Source organism: Cotesia glomerata, unplaced genomic scaffold (genome assembly GCF_020080835.1).
Source record: "Cotesia glomerata isolate CgM1 unplaced genomic scaffold, MPM_Cglom_v2.3 scaffold_95, whole genome shotgun sequence".
NCBI lineage: Eukaryota > Metazoa > Arthropoda > Insecta > Hymenoptera > Braconidae > Cotesia > Cotesia glomerata.
In genome coordinates this window covers 363-25,000 of record NW_025404622.1, presented here as the reverse complement: position 1 = coordinate 25,000, position 24,638 = coordinate 363, and the positions used below count along the sequence as shown (strand labels likewise).

The 24,638-nt window shown below is 31.0% G+C and overlaps 1 protein-coding gene across 2 annotated transcripts; it reads right to left on the bottom strand.

Annotated features, from left to right (window-relative positions):
- Nucleotides 1-3,000: 3,000 nt before the first annotated feature.
- LOC123274932 lies at nt 3,001-22,313 on the bottom strand. Of its 2 annotated transcripts, none has more exons than XM_044742742.1 (11): nt 21,932-22,313; nt 20,288-20,789; nt 19,845-20,008; nt 18,476-19,075; nt 15,375-15,896; nt 13,339-13,446; nt 8,487-8,609; nt 8,263-8,400; nt 8,085-8,180; nt 6,612-6,821; nt 3,001-3,747 (listed from the first exon to the last, which is right to left on the bottom strand). In XM_044742742.1, the coding sequence occupies exons 3-11, from the start codon at nt 19,920-19,922 to the stop codon at nt 3,028-3,030; spliced, it is 2,595 nt and encodes an 864-aa protein (XP_044598677.1). In that variant the 5' UTR covers nt 19,923-20,008; nt 20,288-20,789; nt 21,932-22,313; the 3' UTR covers nt 3,001-3,027. The 2 variants fall into 2 exon arrangements, with proteins under 2 accessions (XP_044598677.1, XP_044598678.1); XM_044742743.1 differs by having other exon boundaries at nt 19,845-19,961.
- Between the last annotated feature and the right edge of the window lie 2,325 nt (nt 22,314-24,638).

Here is a 24,638-nt window from a genome sequence, read left to right as displayed (position 1 = left end):
AATTCATCACTATCTATTTAACATTGAATAAATAAGATCATTATTGATCGAAATGCTTAATTTTTTTAATCACAGTATAATTCAACAATTATGTTTTCAAAGGTAAATGAAACGATTGCACTCATTGAAAAGCTACTTATCACATATATACTTTTAAATACTCCGGCAGTACGAAATTAATAAATATCTTTTGAATATCATTCTAATAAAAGTCACTACACAATCAATATCCACCATTTTGTAGCAAAATTGTTGAGGAAAGGCTAAAATAATAGTTTTCTAATTATTTGCAATGTGACATCAATAAAAGATTGAAAATTCTCAGGTGAGTGACTATTATAGTTGTCGCAACGGGAGAGTGTAGCTCGGGTATTTTCGGAATGGCTTCTCCCACTCTTACACGAACGACATTGCGCATGTGTGAGTTGGAAAAAGTCCCAAGCTAGTATTATTACGCGCGCGGTAGATTTGAATTTCTATTAATTTAATATTTTTCGGCAACAGAGAGCGCTCAATGATAATTTCCGTTTTAACCGCAAAAATTTGAATTCACTTTCTTAAATTGTTTAAAGACGTTCATGCGTTAGACTTAATAGTAGATATTTATTTATTTGTTCAAACGCCAATCGGCTTTATATACTAGGTTTACATAAAAAAAAAATCTAGTTTTAAGTGAAAAAATAAAATAAAAATAAAAAATAAAAATAAAAATAAAGAAGCATTAACATTTCGTTAGAATTGAATTTAAATTAAATCAATTTCATTTTTTTTATAAGTTTAAATTTTAATAGGAGATATAAATTTATATTTTTTAGTTTTGATAAGTTTAATCATATTGTGATCTTTCCTCAAAAATTAAGAATTCGTTATCGATTGTTTTAAAAAGTTATTAACAATTAAGAATTAGATTTTTAACATTCAACCTCATGGCAGATCAGCGTTTTTTCAATTCTAAAATTATAATATTTATATTTCTAAAGTAGATATCATAATAAATAATGTTTGAAGAAATTAACTAATTCATGCAGTTTTTATAAATGCATCAAAAAGACATTGTTGACGAACGTTTAAATAAATTATTTATTACTTACTTAGTGTATTTTACTTGGTACAATTAAAATTATTTCGGTCGATTTTTGACAGTACCGGAAACAAGTAATTGAATAAAGCTGATTACATGATTAGAAGTTATAGATATTTTTAACCTAATAAACAATAAAGATAGTGGTAAAATCAACGACTAATTTTAACTGATGAATATTAATTGATTTTATAAAATAGATGCCTAAAAATATTTACAGGCAAATAAAAAAAAATTATTAATCATGATAAGATTATTCATTTAACATTGAACACATTATTGATATACTTCAAGATTTTTCTCAAAACCCCAATAAATTTCGTAAAAAGTTAGTACTCATTTGACTCTAGCGTACCGCATGAACGTCCTTCAAGCCGCAATTATGGACATTGTTTATTCCTATGAAAAAAGAAATTATTTTTTGTCTTTTTTTTTTTGTTATTTACATATAATTAATAATTTAAAATTAAAAGAAATTATAAATCCATATGTATTATCAATCATATCCATCATCACCATATCTCTGGAACCATAAGGCATAGATAGAGACTTAAAATTTGGTAAGAATATTTGTATATTGGTCTTTCTACTATTACAATGTTTTTTTTTTATATTTATTTCTCTCAACGTTTTAAAGTACCTAAGTGTAAAAAGCTAATTGGCGTATAAATATGTAAATAAAGAAATAAATAAATGAAATATTCCTTTCGCCGAGTAGATGGACTCGAAGTTTTGTAGAAATCATCTCGAACAGGATCTTACGAAATTTCTCCTCCATATGGTAGTGCGTGGCGGTTTCTTGTCAAAAAATTAATATTCTCCAAATCGACGGTACTTTGGTAAAACCTCGTATCTCTCATTTAAAATACATAGGAGATACGAGGTTTGACCAAAGTACCGTCGAAATACAGTTTCCCCAGACATAAAATTTGTTAGAACCTCCGTAAAAACCGGAAATTCTAGGGATGGCCTTCAGGGTCAACCGATTTAAATATTTTTCTATCTTAATAAGATATCTGCTAAAAAACTAATTTTGCGATAATTGACTTCTTATGCATTTTCCAAACACTTGATATATGGAAAAAAAATTCGGCTACTTATTTTAATAGAATTCGTAAAAACCATGTACAATTAATTTTCTAAAAAATTGATGTCACTGAGACAATTTTAATTAACAGAAAAATTCTTTGCACCTTAAGCTAGGCAAATTTCAATTTTACGTATGGGACCTGCAATTACTTTGACTCAAATTTTCAATGCTCTTTTTAAACTTTTTCTTAATGTTAATTGTTATTTGTTTTCGTAAGAAATTTACAAGAATGTTATAGTGATTGCACATTGAAAGTTACATTGAATATTAATTAGAATAATCACAAGAATAAAAGGTAAATGGTAATTCAACGAATTTGGAATTTGTTCAAGTCCATACAATATTCCAATTAAATTTCAAGTGTACATCTTATAATACAATTCTATAAAGCGCCCAGCAGAGTAGACGGGTAACAGCTACTCATAATATCAATTAAAAATTAACAGAATAATATCAGAATAATATCAGAACAGATTAATATGACGGAATATGATAAAATTAAAGAAAGTATCAATCAGAAAAACTGGCGACCGCAATAGGAAAATATTTGAATACTTTGATGGTGTAGCTCAAAAATATAAAGGTGTTAGAAAATTTTAAAGAATGTAAGGTTACTATGTAATAAAAAAGAGAGAAAATATAATTTGAAGATTGGAAAAAAACAGATTAACAGAAAATTATCGATTAAGTAACGATCAAAATGTACGTTTCAAATGACAGAATTTAATAAAAATATTAATACTTCCATTTTCAATGAATAAAAAAATATATTAAAATTTTAAAAACATCACATAAATTATCTTTATAATTATGATATAAAAATTTCCGTTTTTATTTGATTGCATTTTTTTTCTGATCAGTTTGGAGATCTTAAAAATGTTATTTTGTACAGTCCCCAAAGATTATAATTCTCGTCACAATTAAAATTTGTCCCTGCTAACAACGCCTTCGCTAACGCCAAAGACCCACAACACCGGAAAAGTCGAGCTTTTCCATCACTGTCGTCTTCCGGTAAGCAGTTATTGTTATCAACAGCGTGAGAATTAAATAAAAAAAACTCATGGCCTCCTGAATGCGGCAAATAGAGGTGTTTAAACGCAACGGTCTTTCCTTGGGTTATAAACAAATACCCACAATCATTTTCAATGGTTGGCTGTTTGGACTCTATTTTTTTTACAATGCTGTCATTTAAACAGGTCAATGGATTCTCGTCCAGTAATGATCCATAGGACACATCTTTCTTGTCACGAATTACTATTAGCTTATTTTTAACCAAAAATGTTGGTAATAATTCGTCTATATTGAGCATGTCCATATTTGCGACCGCCCTACACTGTAAGTAATATTGATCACCACCAATAAGTATGTCGTCCAAATCTTTCATGGTAATAGATGACAGCTGATTTGGTAACGCGGCAATCGCATATGTTGCAATTGCAGTACATTGCAACCCTGCTTGTTGGTGGTGAAATAGATGTAGGCTACCCTGATGATAATGAGCTGACTGGTACAAGTATACGTCACTCAATGAAGTCGAACGTTGATTCTGTTGCTGAGTTGATAATTCTATTTCGTTCTGAAAAATTTACACAACTATAAATAACTTAGAAGGACATATTTATTTATATGTAAAAAAAATCCTGCTACACCCACGCTGTGTGAATGTAGAGGCCCGTAAATTCACGCGGCATGGATTTATCTAGATTTTTTTACGTGTGAACAAATACCTACACCGAAAAAAAAAAGTTCTTGAATCAAGTTTATAATTTTGAAAACCATAATATCATTGATTTAAGGAAATTTTACTTGATTCAAGAATTTTTCGTCTTGATTCAAGACAATTACCCTCTTCAAAATTATATTCTTGGTTCAAACATTTTTCTCTTGAATCAAGTTAATTTTTTTTTTCAGTGAATAACTTGCAATATTTTCGATTTTATGAAATCGATAATTTCTATTTTTCTATGGATTTTTTTTTGTATCAAAGAATGGAAAAAAAAGAAATTAATTGTAGATACCTTTCCTAATTTTCTAAAATAATTTTTGTTCTGTTACAAATCATTTTACATCTACAGAAATTTTATTATTGTTCTAGAGCCATACTTTGTTAAATTCAACTTAGCTGCGAGGGTTCAGCGCCTAATAACTTTTTATCTATTAAAATTACGAGATTACTTAATCTAACTTTATTTTTAGAAAATTATATTTTTAGTTTATATATTTTTTAAGTATTAGTTAGTGTCAATTTCCTTCGGTTAATATTAACCTATGTTTGGAATTTTTCACTATTTCAAGCTTAGAGATTTACGAAATTACAACTGTTATGGTAAGTTATATGAATTTGCAATTATAAAAGATTCACTGAATTGTAGGAAAAATATTTTAAAATATGCGTAGAATTTTTTTAAGAATTTTAGGATTTTTTGAGAATGTTATTGATATGTTTGAAACGGGGATCCACCGCTCTCTTGGTCGCCTCTTAATTTATTTAAGGCGCCACTGGATTTTTCCCACAGTATCCAGAAACTGGCCCAGAACATAGAGTGAACACTCAGGGTCGTAAGAGATTGTCAGGAAGGAAACAGAAATTATAACAAGAAATTCATTTTTACAATCCATTTTATTTAACCAACCCTTAATGCACAATAAAACCCCTTACAAAATATCAAAACAACTTAATCCCGATAATATCCTCTAATGGAGCGTCCTATCACGGTTTCTATCATAGTGTCTATTCCCGAACAGTACCCTCATATGGAGCGTCTATACCGCGGTTTCTATCTTACTACCGTTGTACCCCAAATCCGGCGTCTATACAACGGCTTCTAAGTGCGCCCAGGAAGCAGAGGAGGATACCATGAATCCCTAGGCTACACTGCAATAATATTTTCTATTCCACACACACCCACAATATTTATTTAAAATACTTATGCCTATTGCACCCCCGACCCGGGCGTCTATGCAAAGGACTCTAAGTGTGCCCAGGAAGCAGAGGAGGATACCATGAATCCCTAGGCAACACTACAATACTTAACACTAACCCACCCACACTATTAATTAAATTTCCAAACACACTAAATATTTCTTCGGATTTTACAGATTAAAATTTATATATTTATTTTCCAATTTAACAAAAATTAATTTCCCAAAATTAAATGAAATCCGATTTAATACCTAGATCCATTTATTCCATTCATTAATTTGCTAAATCCGAGTTCCTAACTTGTTTCATAAATCCTAATCCAATTCCAAATTTCAAATTAAAATCATTAACTAATTTATTGCCGTGGTCTTAATAATACAACAATAAATATTTAATTACAAGAGGTCTTCGTATCTTGAATTAATAGATTAAAATCTATTGACAGAGGTCTTAATAATCTGCCAACAATGATCGGTTACTTCCTAGATTTTACAAATTAATTTTTCCTGAATTTACTTAATTTATTTTATAAATTGTTTTGTTAAATTATTTTACTTTGTCTAATTTATTTCAACAGAATTTTATAAATCCATTTTACTAAGTTATTTTAATTTATTTAATTTATTTTACCAGAATTTATTAAATATTTTATTAGATCGTTTATAATTTTAGTCCGAATTGTTTTCCCAGAATTTAAGAATTATTTATTTAATTAAGAACTTAATTTGTTATTGGTGTAATTTTTTTTTCTCTGACGAATTTTTACAAGTTTTATTTTCTACTTTTAATTAACAAATTTACACGAACAATTTTCTAGCAATTTTGACTGATTCTAAATTTATTGCAAGTGATTTTATTTTAAACAATTAAATTTTATTATAAATTACTTTCCCGAATTTAATAAATTTTACTTCAAATGATTTTTACTAAAGTTCCTCTAAAACATTTTACTGATTTTATTTTAAGCAATTAATTAAATAAATCCGACCAACTCGATTATCAACGACATTTTGTTCTACATGGCACCGAAGTCATGAAGTGACCAACCGAAATTATTCCTGGTAAAGTCAGTCCAAACTCTGCCTACGTAGTTAATTAACAATCCGAAATAATTCCTGGTTTTGTTAATTAATTATTTAGTAATTATTCCTGACTTGTTCTTAACTTCATTTTTTTATTTTATTCTGGACTTTTCTTGTAAAATTTTGATCGTTGGGTGATTTCTGATTCAGCTTGACAACCTGAGTCAGAAAATGCCAACATTTTTCCAAAGTCGGATCATAAGAACGATATTTACATTTATATGAAATATATTTATACAAAACAAAGTTTGGCTCCGTTTTAAACATTTTTCTGTGTAGAAAAATATCTGAATTGTTACAAAATTGAAATAATTGTACTGAAAAAGGTGATTTTTACTGAATGAACATAGGAAAAAATTATTTTTTTAAATTAATTGAAATATTCTAAGCTTCTGAGGAACAAAAAAGAAATATCTGATTACAACCAATACTTACAGTTATTTCCTTAGAAATTTGTCCATTTTGCGCATTTTCCAATGTTGATAATTGTTCATGGCTCTCTAAAATATTCCGGAGCATCTGTGTCCGAAATCCGTTCATGTTTACAGTGTTTACTTTTTCAATTTTTTTTAGCATTGATAATTGTTCAGCATAAAAACAAACAAAAACGCCACAGTCGTAACTATTGTTTTGCAACGGGATATTCTGAAAAATTCATTTTAATGATGTACACAATTTAATAATATAAATGTATAAATATTTTATAGTTTTACATTTCATTATGATTTTTACTTGGTGATTAGGGTCCGAATGGAAATATTTGTAATATGAAGCGGTTTCTGAGTAAGAAGACTATAGATAAATACTTCAATAACTTTCTACATTTTTAAAACGATTTATTACGGAGTTCAATAATATTTTTTTGTTGATAATGCTTTGATCGTACCTTGAAAATTATTGGGTTCTTTAACTTTTCTCATTTTGACTTGCTAGATCTAGAAAATTATTTAGTGTGCAGTTATTGAGGGACAAAATGGAAGTTTTTTCGACTTATTTAAGATATTAATCGGGTTATAATAATCACATTAAAGTAATCGTATTAACAAATAATGTCTTAATGATAATGAGTAAATTCACCATTCAGAGATCTATACTAATAAATGAAGAGTCGGTTTTTTTATTCGATTATATTGCGATGACTACTGAACCGATCAGAATAATACTTATACCATAAGATGCAGCGTGTTTCGGAGAAATTTTTAGCATATGATATGTTGGTGATTACTTATCCGGAACAATATTTTTTTGACTTAGAAATAATGAATTTTTATTGTAATCAAATTTATTCTATTCGATCGTCATTTAGTTAAAATAAATTTTTTAATCGACGTGATTTTTTTATGTTAATAGCGGATCAGTTTTCGGAATTTGAAAAAAATTTCGATCTATTTAAATTTCAAGGTTCTTCACGAGGCTTGAAAATCTGCGTTGAATGCCACCAACCACGTGAAAATCGGTTCATTCATTCAAAAGTTATTGCGGTTTAAAAATTTGAAAGATAGTGTTTTATTTAACGTCTAGCAGATTTTTGAGCTCGAAGAGCTTAAAAACGTAATAAATGTAGTTTTGTGCGCTCAAGTATGAAATGAACGGGAAGTTGCAGGGATGGTCTTAAGGGTCAACCGTTTTCCTAATTTTTTTTTCATAGCAATTATTATTTATGTTCGTAAGAAAGACACGGGAATATTATAATGATTGCACATTGAAAGTTACAATGAATATTAGCTAGAAGAATTATATGAATATAAGGTGCATGCCAATTTCATAGAATTGGGAATCTGTACAAGTCAAAACAATACTCTAATTAAATTTCAAGTCTAGATCTAAAAATGCAATTCTATAAAACGTCTAGCGGGGCGGGCGAGTAACAGCTAGTATTCAATAAAACAACAAAGATAAAATATATACCTTTGCGGGATTTTTAGCCCACTTCCTTGGTTGTGCTGCAGAATGTTCTCTTTGAAAATTTTTTTTTTCCACTGCTATTAAAAATTGTTCAATGATCTAAAAAAATTAATTATGATGAAATGTTTAGAACAAAATAAATTAATCTTCGTACATTTGTTCCGAATATCCATTTACTTACGTGTAAACTCTTTTCGTTTTTCCCACCGAGACTATCATAGTACCAAAGACTTGAGTTGGTAACATCGACGACACATAACGTCCAATGATGCCCCAAATGTATTGGAATGAATATCAAATTTTTTGTCAAAATGTCAACCTACAATATTAAATTTTTTATTTTACTTTAAAAATTTTTTGCGTTAAATTCATGTAATTAAAAAAAGAAGTAAACGAAATTTTTACTTTTCTTGTCCACTTCTGAGCATGCTCGAAACCTTTGTTCAACTGTGGATAGAAGTGAGTGTCGAACGCAAAGGTATCCACAAGTGATCGATTCGACATTACTCTAAAGTATAGATTAATGACCTAAATGAAAATCAAATATAAATAAATAGCTTGTAAAAATTATCTTTTATGTACTAATGTACTCTATTTTACTAGAATGGTTCTTACATTGTCAAAAAAAAATTGATCATAAATTATCAGGCCTCTACTAACAGCAAAATAGACTCAACTTATTTTCATATCTTAAACTAATAAAATAATTGTATGAGTTTCATCATCTAAAAAATGTAACAGAGTAAATTTTTATTCGTTATATTTTCCCAGTGTGAATAAATTATCGGCGCAGCGCTAGCACGCCTTGATTTCTAGGCCTCAGTGATGTGTAAGTGGTGATTTTGGGCATGAGTCTACGAGTGAGAATGGAGAGCGACCGCATGTTACAAGGAGTTGAACTACCGGACAAACTAGTAGTTATTACTTAAGGAAAAAAAAGGAATATTTACTGATTGTACGAGAGTTACGAAACCAGTGAAGACCGAGCACGTGAGGAAATTATTGTTGGAAGATCAGGGCAAGGACTGGGATTCTTAACAAAGCAGGTGCTAAATATTATTGATCAGGTATCAGTTTTCTCTTGGATACAAAATTGAATGGTGGTGTATTACCTTTTTCATTTTACTCTCATTTCATAAGATGAATAATGAAGAAATTTCATAAGATGAATAATGAAGAAATTTCATACGATGAATTTTAATTTTAGAATTGTTAACATGGTATTTTTGGAATTATTATAATGGCTGTTTTGGAATATTAAAATGGTCATTTGGGAATATTAAAATGGAAGTTTAGAATGTGTTATAATGGTCATTTCAGAAATATTAAGGATGAAATTGTATTGTGTGAGTGTGTGAAATTATTGAATTAATAACTAAAGCCATCTTGTAACTATTATTATAATTATTATTAGCCTGGTTTTACCTATTTTCTTTGACTATTGTGCAATTGCGCTCACCACCATGAGTTCAAGACTTCAGCAGAAACTGCTTGTAGCGCTGAACAACTGTGCAAGATTTGTGCTGCGTGAATCTCGTGGTGAACATATTAATGGTCCTTGTCTAGAATTTGGCTGGCTCTCACCACTGAATCGATAGTATTATCTAGTCGGCTGTGTATACTATGGGATCCAAATGCTCAATAAGAAAGCATTGCTTGGTGAGAATCTAAGTCTAAATCATAATATTGCAAGGCATCGAAACAACAACCGAACTGACACGCTCATACCACGCACCTCAATTTATAAACAGGTGTTCCAAGTTTTGGGTACGAATTTCTGGAATTCATTACCCCCAGCTATCACCTCTGTGATGACCTTGACGGAGTTTCAAACGAAATGTTTCAGTTACCTTCAAGAGATCGAACGAACAGAATTTTACGCTTTACCGTTTCGGGCCTAGTGATATATAATTATATAAAAAAATGGCCCGCTAAAATTGGATAGAAATTATATATAATTGAATAAAATTGTATAAAATTACACATAATTGTATATAATTATTTCCATAGAAATAAGAAAAATCCGGCGTGGGCAGGAATCGAACCTCGGACCTGACGCTTGGAAGACAAACTCATTATCTGTTTACCTACTAGACTTACTTGAAGAACAGAGTTTGTAATAACTACAAGTAATGAATATCGTATACATGATCGATTTGTAATTAACAACATTTTTTTATTACATTTATAAATGATTCATTATTAATTATATATATATATATATATATATATATATATATATATATATATATATATATATATATATATATATATATATATATATATATTAGGGTGGGTCAAAAAAATCGATTATTTTTTTTTAACTTCTAATATTGAAAATTTGGTTCTCAGGCACCTCTAGAAAATGCTCACCAAATTTAAGCTCTTAATATTGATAGGAAGCTTATCCTCATCACAGTTTTATATGTTTTGTTAGTCTCTTATAAAAAAGATCATATCTCACTATTGATCAATTTTATCATCAAATTTTTATACATATTTTTGTAGAAAATTGAATGATCTACAAAAAAGATCTGATATGTGTAAGCGATTACATTAACCATTTCAAAGATATCCGAGATCAAAGTTTAAAAAATTTATAAAAAAAAATTTTTTTTTTTTAATTTCTTTCCACATTACATTTTCTAGAGGTGCCTGAGAACCAAATTTTCAATATTAGAAGTTAAAAAAAAAATAATCGATTTTTTTGACCCACCCTAATATATATATATATATATATATATATATATATATGTATATATATATATATATATATATATATATATATATATATATATACTATTTTTCTGCTCGACGTAGCCGGAATGTGGCAACTTTGTTTAGCGCAGCGGCCAGAAAGTTGCCACTTTCTGGCCGGAGGGCAGAAAATTTTATTGAGTTTTCCATTAAGTTAATGAATTTTTTGCTCGACGGGGGGAAAGCGTCAAATTTCAGCCCGCTGCGCTAAACGAAATTGCCACTTTCTGCCTTCGTCGAGCAAAAAAATAGCATACACTCCTCGGGAAGTAAATAAGAAAGCCTCAGATCACATGTTTGTTGACCTCGGCTTCGCCTCGGCCAACAATTACATGTGATCTGAGACATTTCTTACTTTACTTCCCTCGGTGTGTAATATACTATTTTTTGAAATTTTTATTTAAAAATTGCTAAAAATTAAAAAGGGTGCATTATGTCCTACGATTACAGTGAATTTAACGAAAATTAAAAAAAAAACCCTGATAGACAGCGCTTTCTCAGTAAGTGTTGACTTCCAGCAGTTACGGTTCATTTATACATCAAGTTGGCGGTATTCTTCACTCAACAACAGTTGTAAGCAAATTGACGGAAATCTACGGCCGCAACTTGAATACAAGTTAACAATCAAACTTGTAGTTAAATTTCCTTTCAACTTTACTACAATTTGACAGAAATACTTGTACAGCAAGTTTTGACGTCTATTTGCAGAGTAAGTTATAGGTAACTAATAGGTAATCGCTCGCTTTGCCAACTCTTTCCGTCAAGTTTGCTTCAAATTGCGGACGTTGATTGACAGTAAGTTATAGGTAACGTGGCTATCAGGGAAGTTACTTTCCGTGTAAATGATGTGCCTAAGTTCTTTGAAATCGCACTAAAAAAGCCGTAGGAGCGTATACCAACTAAAGATACCGTTGAAAAAATATAATGACAAATAAAAATCGAGTTTTTTTTTTGGAATGAACATAATAATGTTTCATAAGTATAATACTACATAAATAATTGTTTTTTTGAAATTTATATCAAAAATATTAAATTACTGTAATTTTGTTTATTTCGAAGTAAAATCATAAAAAGTTTGGAAAATCCAAATGAGCATGCCTTAAGCGCTCATATCATGCACAAATAATTTAGATTGAATGTTTAGATTACGATTTGTTAACTTTTTCATGAAGACTTTTATACTTTTATTATTCGTTTTTTTTTTTTAATTTTCCCGCGAGTGGTGTTATCTCCCTTGGCGTTTACTATAACGAATATCAGACTGTCACTTGTTAAAAATTATACTTTCAAACAGTAATAAATACTAGTCAATAATTATAGTTTACTTTCTATATCGTTGCGGTTAGAATTTACTACTTCATTTAGCAAATATTAATGTTGGCAACATTAAATTTTAAAATTTTACTATAGAAAGGTACTCGTTTTCTCATTAATTTTTACTCATCGTTCATACATTCGGCAACTCAGGTACAGTTAAATTACTCTCTTTTGTAAACTCAGTGTGTATTCACTGATCATGTGCACTCTAACCTTGTGCTTGACACCGCATAGTTTCTCTGTGCCAGTGTGTTCTACATTATTATCGTACCAATCATATTCATCAGTGCTCAGCAATCACAAGTAATTACTTAGAGCTAAATAATATTCTAGAAATCATCGACATTTTGTGTCCATCACTCAAAAATTCAGACTTTTACGCTCTGGTCATACTTTGCTTAGCTGATATCATCGCCTAGTCTACCAAGGTAAGCATATAATCTATAAAAATCCTTTTTGATTATGTGGAATATAAATTTTTAATTATTATATTATTAAATGGAATTAAAGAGCAGGACAGATTTGTTTGATGTAGTATCGGTGGCTTTTGTTTGACAAAGAATGAGCACGTCCACTCCTCAGTCCGGATGGTCTTATATTAACTTAAACTATCCTTTATAATTACTTGGGCTGCTCGGTCTCTTTTTACTCCCATCTCTACACATCATACCTCAGACAGTCTTACTTCCACTCACTCTCTTACTCACACATACGTTAAAATGTTTTTAATAAAATTACAGCGTAACTATATTTACTGCTTGTACAATCATTAAATAATATTCAATAACTCAGTGCTCTGAAATACTCGTGATTAATAATCAATGTGCAATTACTACACTGAATAAACCATATCTTTGTCTGAAATAAATTAATTTAATTGGGTCGAATAAGTACGAGTTGGTGGTGTTGAAATAAGAGATTTCCTTAAAAGCAACGAGTCTCATTTGATGCAAATAAAATGTTCTCTCAGTGCGTAAGAGCTGTGTACGAGAGTTCAATGAAGAGAGAAAATGTGGTCAAATGTAGTGAGAGGTTAATTATAGAAGGGGCAAGTAGAGAGAGATTTCTCTAGAGAGGTAAAATATAAAGCTGTAATGCAACATGCGATAGATGAACGAAAAAATTTGACACGATTCATAAAAAGTTGAACTTTAGAAATTTCGGAATAAAAATAATAACTTACTTCATCATTCAATTCATTTGGTGGGATAAGCCTTTTTATGTCCTTAACCGTTATAGTCATACCAACATTACTTGAAAACAAGTTTCGGTCGTCCAATCCTAGTTCCACCTAATTGAAATCAATTGAATTTTGATTATTTTTAAATACATACATTTTTTTTTTTTTTTGACATGAAATACAGGATGAGCAAACGAAAAAAACTTATAGAGTTTTATTGAGTAATTTCACATCAGTTTGCTCTTCCACTATTCATTCGTTAGACCCTGACGAAGAGAAATGATTTTTCTTAATTTTTTTTCCATGCATTTTACCATTATTTGATTTTTCTGTTTTTTTTTTTTTTTTTTATTCTAAAAATCAGACTTAATTTACAATATACTTATAACTTTGAATTTATTTAATTAAATTAAGATCTTTTCTCAAAAGAAAGTAGTAATATGATAGATTATATATTAATATCTTTATTGACAGGTGTATTTTATGCCTGCCCCCCGACCAGCAGCACTTGCTTCGCTCGTGCCGTAAATGTTGGAAGCAGGCATCAATTTTTTTTCAACGCAATTTTTTGCGTACTTTCGACCGCATAGCAAAAAAACTAGTATACACTACAAGGTCAGAAATTAGAGAGCCCTGAACTGCGCGCCATGATGCCCGAGGCTTCGCCTCGGCGCGCAGTGCAGGAATCTCAATTTTCTGCCCTTGTAGTGTAATATGCTATGGAAGTATTCGATTTTAATACTATGCACATATTTTGCGTATATTTAGTGTTGAAATAATGATTTCAAATCACTTTTCTTCATCTTAAGAGTTCTTAATCCATCAAATATATATCAAACTTTTTCAAATGTAATAGTATATTACACCTCTAGGGAAGTAAAACAAGAAAGGTCTCAGATCACATGCAATATTGGCCAAGGCGAAGCCGAGGTCAACAAACATGTGATCTAAGGCTTTTTTATTTACTTCTCGAGTAGTGTATATTATTTTTTTCCTCGACGAAGGCAGAAAGCGTCAACTTCGTTTAGCGCAGCGGGGCTAAAGTTGACGCTTTACACCCGGAGAAGAAAAAATTAATTGAATTTAGATTTTTGCAAATCAACGAGGCAATAAAAATTTAAAAAACTTATTTATAAGTCTGGAGCACTTTTTCGGTCTTATTATAACAATTACACCGGTTTACAAAAAACGTGCTCTGTACCTTTAACCAGATCTATTTAAGGTTGTGTATTTCGATGCGTTAAATCCGAATGGGAGGTCCGTCGGTCGGTACAGCGTCCAAATTTTGTGGTTGTAGATAAAAAATAATAGTTGTCATTAATCATCTAATTTAAAATTCAATCAATGAAAAGTACATGTAAATTATTTTTTCACGCCAAAAGTTAAGTCGAAAGTATTTATAAATCAATGTTATACATTTTGGTTTACAAAAATTTTTAACTTTTCGTTAAGAAGATTGAAAATTTTCAAATATCGGGAAGTTATTGGTCTTACCCCGTTTTTCGAAAATCGAGTTTTCATCAGATCTCGACGTTTTGAGGTCTTAGGAAGCTTCCCCGAATGAGCTCGGAGAGCTCAAAATCACACGAAAAGTATATTTTTGAGTTCGAAGAGCTAAAATCGTAAGCTAAACATCGTAAAAAGTGCAATTTTGAGCGCATAAGTATAGAATTGGCGGGAAGTTGCAAGAATGGTCTTTAGGGTCAACCGTTTTTCGAATTTTTTTAATCACATAATTATTATTTTTTGGAAATTTCACCATTTTTTGCAAGTTACTCCAATTTTGGAGGATCTACAAGCCAAATTAACTTGAGATTTGAATTCAACTAATGCCAATACACAAGAAATATATTCGTTATAACTACAATTTTCACGATTTTTAGCCATTTTTGGTGGCTTTTTGTAATATACTAAAAATTTTGACGCTTCACGTACCGAACGGCCCTAAAATTTAGGTTCAATGCATCGGAACGAACAACCCTAGGTGGGTCTAGACAAAGGTACAGATCAATTTCTTTTTGTGAACCGGTTTTATTTACCTTGTACAATTCCAATAACGAATCGATTGTTATCATTTTATCGTCAGTTTTATCCTCATCTTCACGTTCATAGTTAGAAAATTTTGTAAAAAAATTCTCAAAAACTTTTTTTTTTTCCTCTATAATATGACTCTTGACAGAGGACTCTGGAAAAGTATGAATTGATTTCACAGCGGCTTCCAATTGAGCTTGGATGAGTTGATTCGATGGATTTTCCATTATTGCTTCCGGTGAAGCATTTCCGTTTTCAACTATTTCTTCACTAAGACTAATGTCATTATCCTCGATCATATCTGCCAATTCTTCGTAACATGCAATGACTTCCTCTTGTAAGGATATATCATTGGGCAATTCATCGAAAATCAATGGCATTTCTGAATTATTTAATTCTTCTAAATTAAATATTTCTTGATCTCGTGAAGTACCAAAATCTGCATCGAGCATACCTCGGTCAGAATCATAAATAATCCCAACGTTAGAAGAGTCGATATTTTTCATGTCATCATCGTCACTGTCAATAGCCTACAAACAAGGTGTTTTATTTTTTACATCGAGAGAAAATTATAGCCGTCTAAAATAGTTAAATAACATCGACATTATTTAATTGAAATTCTTATACCTAAAGTTATTTGTTACATTGAACTTCAAAACATAGCTACTTAAACTATGGTTAGTTAAACATGGGCTTAATAGTAATCTGGATTATTTTAACTCAGAAAATAGAAACATTAATTCGAACAACCCAGATCGGGAATGAAACCCGAATGTATTGGTTACGTACCAAGGGCTGTTCCAGTTAAGTTACCTGACACACCGCCCGTAACGATCTTTCAGTTAACTAATTTTTAGATTAACAAAATAACAGAAAAATCCGAACAAAAACAGTTTCACTGTAAAAAAATCGCGCCAAGTCCACGTTCATAAGACTATTAAGAAAAAAAAATTTTATTTCTTTACAAAAAGATATAAAATAAAAAATTAAAAAATCCAAGTAACCGATATGGTTGTATATGATTTTCGTAAATTAAAAAAAATTTTTTTGTAAATTTAAAAATTAAAAGAAACAATTTTGGAACGTATTTAGTGTGCGTAGTTACAAAATATTTCACTTTTTATGAAATTCCTAAAATGTATCTACTAGGACACTTAAAAAAAATTGAAGTACACAATAACGCACACCAAGTACGTTCCAAAATTGTTTCTTTTAATTTTTAAATTTACAAAAAAATTTTTTTAATTTACGAAAATCATATACAACCATATCGGTTACTTGGATTTTTTAATTTTTTATTTTATATCTTTTTGTAAAGAAATAAAATTTTTTTTTCTTAATAGTCTTATGAACGTGGACTTGGCGCGATTTTTTTACAGTGAAACTGTTTTTGTTTGGATTTCAGTTTTTTTTTGTAATTATAATAAAAAATGACAATTTTAATTTAATACATTTCCGGTGGCAAACTATCCCCTTTAAGCTATAGTTCATGTAAAAGTTATTCTTGCGCCGCCTGTCGTGTGTAATTGCAAGCTGTCAAATATCTTTTTTTCACTGTAGTTTCCCATCAATTATAAGATTAGCATGCATCCTTATATTATTTAGTCTCTGGCCGTCCGCTTTTTACATAAGAAAAAAGTTAAAATCTAAAAATCTGGGTCGCTATAGTTTGTACTGATTATTTTTAATAATTTTAAATAAAAATTATAAAGATAATTGATAATAATCAAGTGATACGCGTAATAAAAAGCATGAACTACTATTCTAAAATATCATATAAAAAAAAAATCAAATTAAATTTGAAAAAAAATTTGTAACCTCAAAAAACCGTTCTGCTTACGGTATATACACACTCGGTAGTCTGGCTTGAGAACGGAACTTGGCGCCAGATTCTATCGAATCTGTTGATATTTATTACAATATAGTCCATACAATAGTTACTTCAACTAATGTATAGTTTGAATAATTACAAACAAAGGTCAGAGAAGTATATTTTTATAGTTGTGACGCTATTAGTTATTTATGTACCTTGGGTGAGCCACGCGTCAATACGGTCGAGGTGATAAATATTTTCAGTAGGTATAGTATAAGGCTGATGCCCGAGGCTTTATATCCCTGTTGCAAATAATTATCGCAGAGACCGTATTTGCGCGTGGCTTGCCCATGGTGCTTAAAAATTTTTTCGTCCTATGGCAGACGTATGCGGGTTTTTACGTGCAGGGAATACTCAATTTATGAATAAATAGCGTACGACGCGATAATTCTCTAATCCTCTAAATAAAAATACATGAAAGTCTCGAAGCGAGTCAAAGGTACGCTTTTAAATTTAAAATGACAGTTGAAACGTAAGCTATTCGGCTGTATAGAGATTGGTGACGCGTGTGTGATATTGTCCTCGACTGTATAAAGTTCTATACAGCTCAGTAGATACTGGTGCGTACGTGCATTGTTGACAGATTGAGTGTCGTCTGCGCGTACAAACCCCTATACGTCCGCCTAGGACGAAAAAAATTATGTATTGTGATTAAAAACCAGAACAAAAAATGATCAACCGTGATATTTTATATAATAAGGCCTGTACGACAAAAATTCTATTGGATGAACTCCATGTCTTACACAAAAAATTCTAGAGCTTATAACGGCTCTAAAAATTAAAAAGTTTGGACAATCCAAAAATGCTCGCATTGTAATCTTATTCTCATCATCATCATCAAATATGACGATAACGGTGAAAATGTGAAATATAAGGCACGACTAGTAGCAAACGGTTACAGTCAGAAGTACGGCTTCGATTCTAAGTATAATTTCCTAAAAATCGGTCAAATAATTCTTGAGGTTGTTGATTTTCTTAAAATAATTTTTCAATTTGTCATCAGATAGAATTTTCTCCTGAAAATATCAAAAAGCTCACTCTCTTCCTCTCTCTCTCTCGTTCTCTATACCGTACTAAATTAAATAAATACAAACAAGACTTTTTTGCACAAAGAGCTCAAAAGCGTATAACAATCCTATCGTGGAGTTAGAAGAGCTCAAAAAATTTCAAAAATGGCATGTAGAGTCAACTACTGTACCAATTTTTTAGAAATAAATATTAAAGAAACTTCATTACCTGTATTTCTTCGATGACACTCAAAAGATGTTTTCGGGCACCATCTAAATGACTTTTATCACTGCAAACATCCATACCAATCTCAGATGCATCGCTAACAGTGAGGAAATCATCATCATCATCATCATCATCATAATCACTGTCACTGTTGTTGGCCAAACCAGGATTGTCTCCAATTTCTATACAAAACTTTTCATCAATGAAGCGCTTATAGTCTTCAAACACTTTCCTCTCTGTATGATCGACGCACCGATTCCACCGCTCAGGTGTCACTTGGGATAAAGCTTCTTCCCACACTTCCATTGCTTTTTGCTCACTGTAATCGCATTCAGGTGCAAAATGCGCATCGTAATATCGTTTACACTGGCCCCAAACTAACTCTATTGGGTTATAGAAATAGCAATATGGAGGTGTTTTCAGAACCTCATGTCCACTTTCTTGAATCAAAGTATTAATCTCATGGCTTACTTGTTTTTTAAAACTCTTACACAGTGCATATAGATCATCTCTTGATAATGAAGGATCGTGAGGAATATTATTTTCCGTCAACCAATCAGCGAGCTGTTTTTTGTTCCACTTGGTTGTTGGTTGTTTTTCCGACTAAAAAAGCAAACTCAGTTAATAACTTTAATATTTGCATAAGCTTCAAACAAGAAAACAAACAATAAACAAAATAAAGACAATAATTCAGTACACTTTACATTCGTGTAAGAAAAGTCACGAACAAAGTTGTTATTAATTAGTTAATTAGTTGTTAAATGATAACCGTTATAATTCCGTAAGGTTTAATAAAAAATATTGATGATTTTTGTATTGAAGTGTTCAAAAACACAAAAATATGAAAGATGTCAACATAAAGTAGTTGAGTCGCGCAATTTATGTTACCAAAATTGTAAAAATTTTTTCATCATAAGATAAATATATCAATAGCTCACCACGAAAGTTTCAGATCGATTCGCTGCACCATTTCTGAGTAATTAATTTTTGAAATTGCTATTGGTACATGTGAAAGTATGGAGAGCCGATGAAGTTAGCATGAAATCTTTCCACACGAGTGATGCAACTAGATTTCATAATAACTTAAACGGCTCTCTATATCTTTACGTATTAAAGAAGCAATATCAAAAATAAATTACTCAGAAATGGTATGGTTGATTGATCTGAAATTTTGGTGGTAAGATATTGATGTATTATATTTATAGATCGAGAAAAAAATTTTCATAATTTTGATAACATGAATTGCTTAACCCAACAACTTTAAAAGTCCAGAATACAATAATGAGTGTGTATGAAAAACGGATTTCCTCGTGCACCAACATTCCCAATGACTAAACAAAAATACAAACTGTATATATTACATTATTCTCACCATTCCATAGACTATTTTTGATGGATGTTGCAAAATTGCATTCAATTGCAAAGTTGTACTGCATATCATAGTGAACATATAAATCCATTGTGATTGAGATCACGTTGATTTTAGCATCTGTTCAGTATTAAAGCACCGTATCAATGCTTAGGGATTTCCGAAGCCTAAACTTTCAGGAAAATAAAAGATTACACTGATAAAAAATTTAACTTGATTCAAGAGAAGAAAACGTGAACCAAGAGTCAACATTTTGAAGAAAATGATTTTCTTGAGTCAAGAAAAAAAATTGTTGGCTCAACACAAATTATTTGGCTCAAGAATATTTTTTCTCGACCTTAAGAAACGAAATTTGTTGAAAATGGTGTTCTTTGCTTCAGATTTTTTTTTTTGAGTCAAATAAACTTTTCTATCTGTGTTTAATATGTGTATGTGAAATACATTACCTGTGTGGAGTGATAAGAAGCATTGTCCATGACAATCACAGATGGCTCTTCTAAATTCGGTAGTAATTTCTCTGTCAACCACTTCTTAAACATTTCTGCATTCATGTCCCCGTGGTAATCATCGTAATCTTTCGGTTTCTTCTGAGTATTTACTACCAAAGAAGCACCATCAACAAAACCACCTCTTCCTCCTGCGTGACAAACAATGTATCTCGGTCCGGTTGAGGCTTTTTTCACAGAGACGCTTCGGGTACTGGAATCCTGCCACTCGTAGGTTTTTCCAGTACCGTTGCGAAATATCCATGTCTCATCTTGGAAAATGAAGCGCTTTTTTTGTTCCAAGAAATCTTTGTACCGCCCAAGATACTCCATCCTAGCAGCAATTATGTGCGGTTGTTCTACCAAGTAGCGATTATTGTTTCTCTTTATATGACGAAACCCAATATCGCCCAATAATTTGCGCAATGTTGTGACCTTGCCATAGAAAGGTATGTTATTTTGCCTGAAATAAAATCCGTTAAAACTTCATAAAGACTGAACACAATCAACAGATAGAAATAATAAAAAGAGATGCCACAACAAAAACTCTAATCAGTACTACCCTTATGAATTTAGATTACATGAAAATCAGAATATTATAAGTTTCAAATGTTCTTCGATTTATGTAAAAAGCAGGTCATCTTACTCAACAGTGATGAGTTCAATTGTTACTAACGTTACAACAGTTTAAAGCGCTCAATCTCAAACACGATTAATTTAACAAGGTTTATTTGTTAGAATTCGTTAGAAAGTTGTCTGCGACATAAAGCTACGGAAAGTGATTGTTTTATAGCTTCAAAATTTCTTCTCGGGCAATTGTTGATGAATCAAGTTAACTATAGGTGTGCCAAAAACTGCGTCAAATACAGCCAAGTTTACCGAAATCAGATATTTTTCTGAAGGGATATTTATTTTTAAAAAAATTTCAAGAATGTGATTGTTAAGGAAATTTTTTGATTCTTTATAAGAATTCCTTTTCGTGAATTTAAATTGGTTTTCTCAACTGTGCTAATTTCTGCCAAGCACATCCAAATCGGTTGATTCGACCGGAAGTTATTGCAGGTCCAATATTGTCAAAAAAGCATTTTACCAAATACAAACAAAACTTTCGCGTTTAAACAGCTCAAAAGCGTAAGTAAGTTCTATGAGACAGCTAGACGAGCTCCAAATAACTGTAGGGCGGAATAACTTACAGGCAAAATTAAAAGCACTTTATATTTAAAATTAGTGGAATGTTGCAGGAATTGCCTGAGGCATAAGCTGTTTTGCTAAATTTTGTATTCGTTTCCTCATGCGACTTACTCCTACGACAGTTCTGACAGTTAGAACATTATTAACATTTGAACGTATCACGGTAGAGTAAAAAATAGTTTTATCTTATGAGTAGAATTTTGTTAATATTGCAGCATATCTTCTTCATTTCTTAAATTATGAAAATTTATGAAGTAATGAAGAAATATGCAGTGATTAATTGTGTAATGCAAGTCAAGTATAATCATTCGGTATTGTCATATCATAATATTAAAATCTTCGAGCAATAAAAATATATGTATTAGTTCAGTAAGAAAAGAAAAAAATGAATGAATGATTGATTAAAAATCATACCTTATTTGTTGAAACAATTCCACGACCGTGATTGTCTTTCCTATGAAAGAAAATAAACAATAATAGATATCTAAATTTAAAGCATAGAATTATGTGAGTTAGTAAATAAGAATTTTCATAGTCAAATCAAAAATGAAACGCTGCCCACAGCTTCACATAGATTATAGTACGGTCAATTTAGACATCCAATGTTACAAAAATTCCGACTTGGCTGAATATTGGTAGGATTGTTCAATACACTATTATAAAAGAAATGTGAAAAGTCCTCATCGATCCGAAACGTGCAAAAAAATTTATTCGGGGTCAAAGGTCACAATAACGGGTTTTTCGCAATTTTCAGCAAAACGGTAAGTTTTATCATAAAATTAGCTCAAATAAAAATTGTAGATCAGATAATTATCTATAAAAAATGTTTTAATATTTTTTTTCTTAAGAGCCACCGTTTTTGAGATATAACGATTCAAAAAGTTGAAAGAGTTGTAATCGTCATCATATGCACACGTTTCTACGCTACCTTTAAGGTTGTGCACTTAGCGGGTTTTTTTCAATGTGGTTTCCCCGGTAGGCCTATTCTACTGATCTGTTGTGAATCTGTTTATTTTGAAACTATTGAAGAACTATTGTTATTGGCAAGGGTTGAAAATGATAAAAGGAGAGTAAATTAAAAAAAAAAAAATAGAAAAATTTATCCGTCTGAATGTAAATCATCAGAAACCTGCTTCCTCTTCTCTCCCTTTCAACCCTTGCCAATAACAATAGTTATTCAATAGTTTCAAAATAAACAGATTCACAACAGATCAGTAGAATAGGCCTACCGGGGAAACCACATTAAAAAAAACGCGCTAAGTGCACAACCTCAAAGGTGGCGTGGAAACGTGTGCATATGATGACGATTACAACTCTTTCAACTTTTTGAATCGTTATATCTCCAAAACGGTGGCTCTTAGGAAAAAAAGTATTAAAACATTTTTTATAGATAGTTATCTGATCTACAATTTTTATCTGAATTAATTTTATGATAAAACTTACTGTTTTGCTGAAAATCGCAAAAAAGCCCGTTTTTGTGATGTTTGATGACCCCGAGTAAATTTTTTTGCACGTTTCGGATCGATGAGGACTTTTCACATTTCCTTTATAATAGTGTTTTGAACCATCCTACCAATATTCATCTAAGTCGGAATTTTTGTAATCTAACCCCTATTTTTTTGTCTAATTTGACCGGACTATTGCTTGCACTCACATTAAAAAGCAATATGCCAAAAAAATTTCTTCAAGCGTTCAATATGATTTGCAAAGCATTGAAGGTGAATCTCTATAACATTTTCGATAAAAAAATGATAACAACTACAATAGTGATATTAGTTGGGTAGTCATAACAAAAACTCCCAGGATCCCAGGAAAAATTTAGAATGCATGAATCAGGCATGAATGATGCTATGGATCGTGTAAGGTCACATTCAATCGTATATTTGTAAGCATGCGTGGTTGTGCCAGTGTAGCCAAATCGTGCTGTTTTCTTACTCCCACTTTGTAGGACACTCTCATCTGACTACATTAAATGCAGAACAAAAGGGGGGTAAAAAAATCGCATGATCTGGCCACACTGGCTTGTGCACGACCAGATAAGTCTATGCATGATCATACTTAGCCAAATTCGACCCTGCACGTCTGTTTTCTGTGAGGACTAAAAGGTCGTTCATGAACTTGCATGAAAGAGTATAGCCTTATGCTACCAGCAAAAAACGTGATTGATGAAGCCTGAACATGCATCATTTACGTTGGGTCGAGCGTGATCGTACATATATTTTAATGCAGTGGAGATAATCATGAAGGATTGTACATAGCTTTAAACGTTCATGATTTAAGCTTTGACCGAGTTTAATCAGACATGACTATTTGTGATAAAGCTGAATAAGTGAGTATTTATTCTAGCTGTGAATTTGATAAATTGGGAGTTGATAATATTTTGTAAATTTCGAAACGCGTTGTTTTTTTTTTTTTTTTTTTTCTTTTTATTTTAGAACCACTCGTTGTTTACCAAATCTAACTTTAATTGAACTTTTTTGAAATTCATAGAATCAAATAAAATATTTTACCGAATGTTTAAACATTTATAATACTGTTCGAATCGAACTCATATAAGTATTGTATCCGTAGGTAACGGAAAAAATTGTTGTGAATGACTACACTTGGCCAAACCCGATCATTAATGCTCGTGAAAAGCCATACGCAGTCAATCAGGTTCATGCTCTCTTATTCTGACCAGTTATAAATGTTTATGCCTGATCAAGATTGAATCATGTATGACCGTTCAAAGGTATTTACAGTTATGCAGGATAGTCCCCGCTGTGTTGAATGATTTTATGTATGATCAAGCTCTGCCGAACATAAATTATGCATGATCAAGCAAGATTCTTTTATAGCCATGCAAGGCCATACTTCATCGTACAGATTCATGAACGACTTTTTAGTCCTCACAGTACATAGTCATACAAGGTTTAGTATGGCTGTTTATGAATAATGCTTAGTCGTGCACTGTCGTCTATAACAAGTATTAATTTTTTCTTGCGAAAAAAAAACAGTTTTTAAATTAGTTGTAAAAGTTATGCAAAATTTTACCATTCACCGGAAGTTTCAAGTTTGTTTTTTAGACAGTGTGTGTCGTGTTTTAGTGTCGTGCCAACACTAAAATTATCCCCCCCCCCAA

Coding starts and splice junctions, on each gene's coding strand:
- LOC123274932 (XM_044742742.1), bottom strand. CDS start 19,922: ATGTTCACTATGATATGCAGTACAACTTTGCAATTGAATGCAATTTTG. Junction 8,610..13,338: donor CAAATGAATTGAATGATGAA/GTAAGTTATTAT, acceptor ATTTTCATTTAG/GTCATTAATCTATACTTTAG. Junction 8,181..8,262: donor AAAACGAAAAGAGTTTACAC/GTAAGTAAATGG, acceptor TAATTTTTTTAG/ATCATTGAACAATTTTTAAT.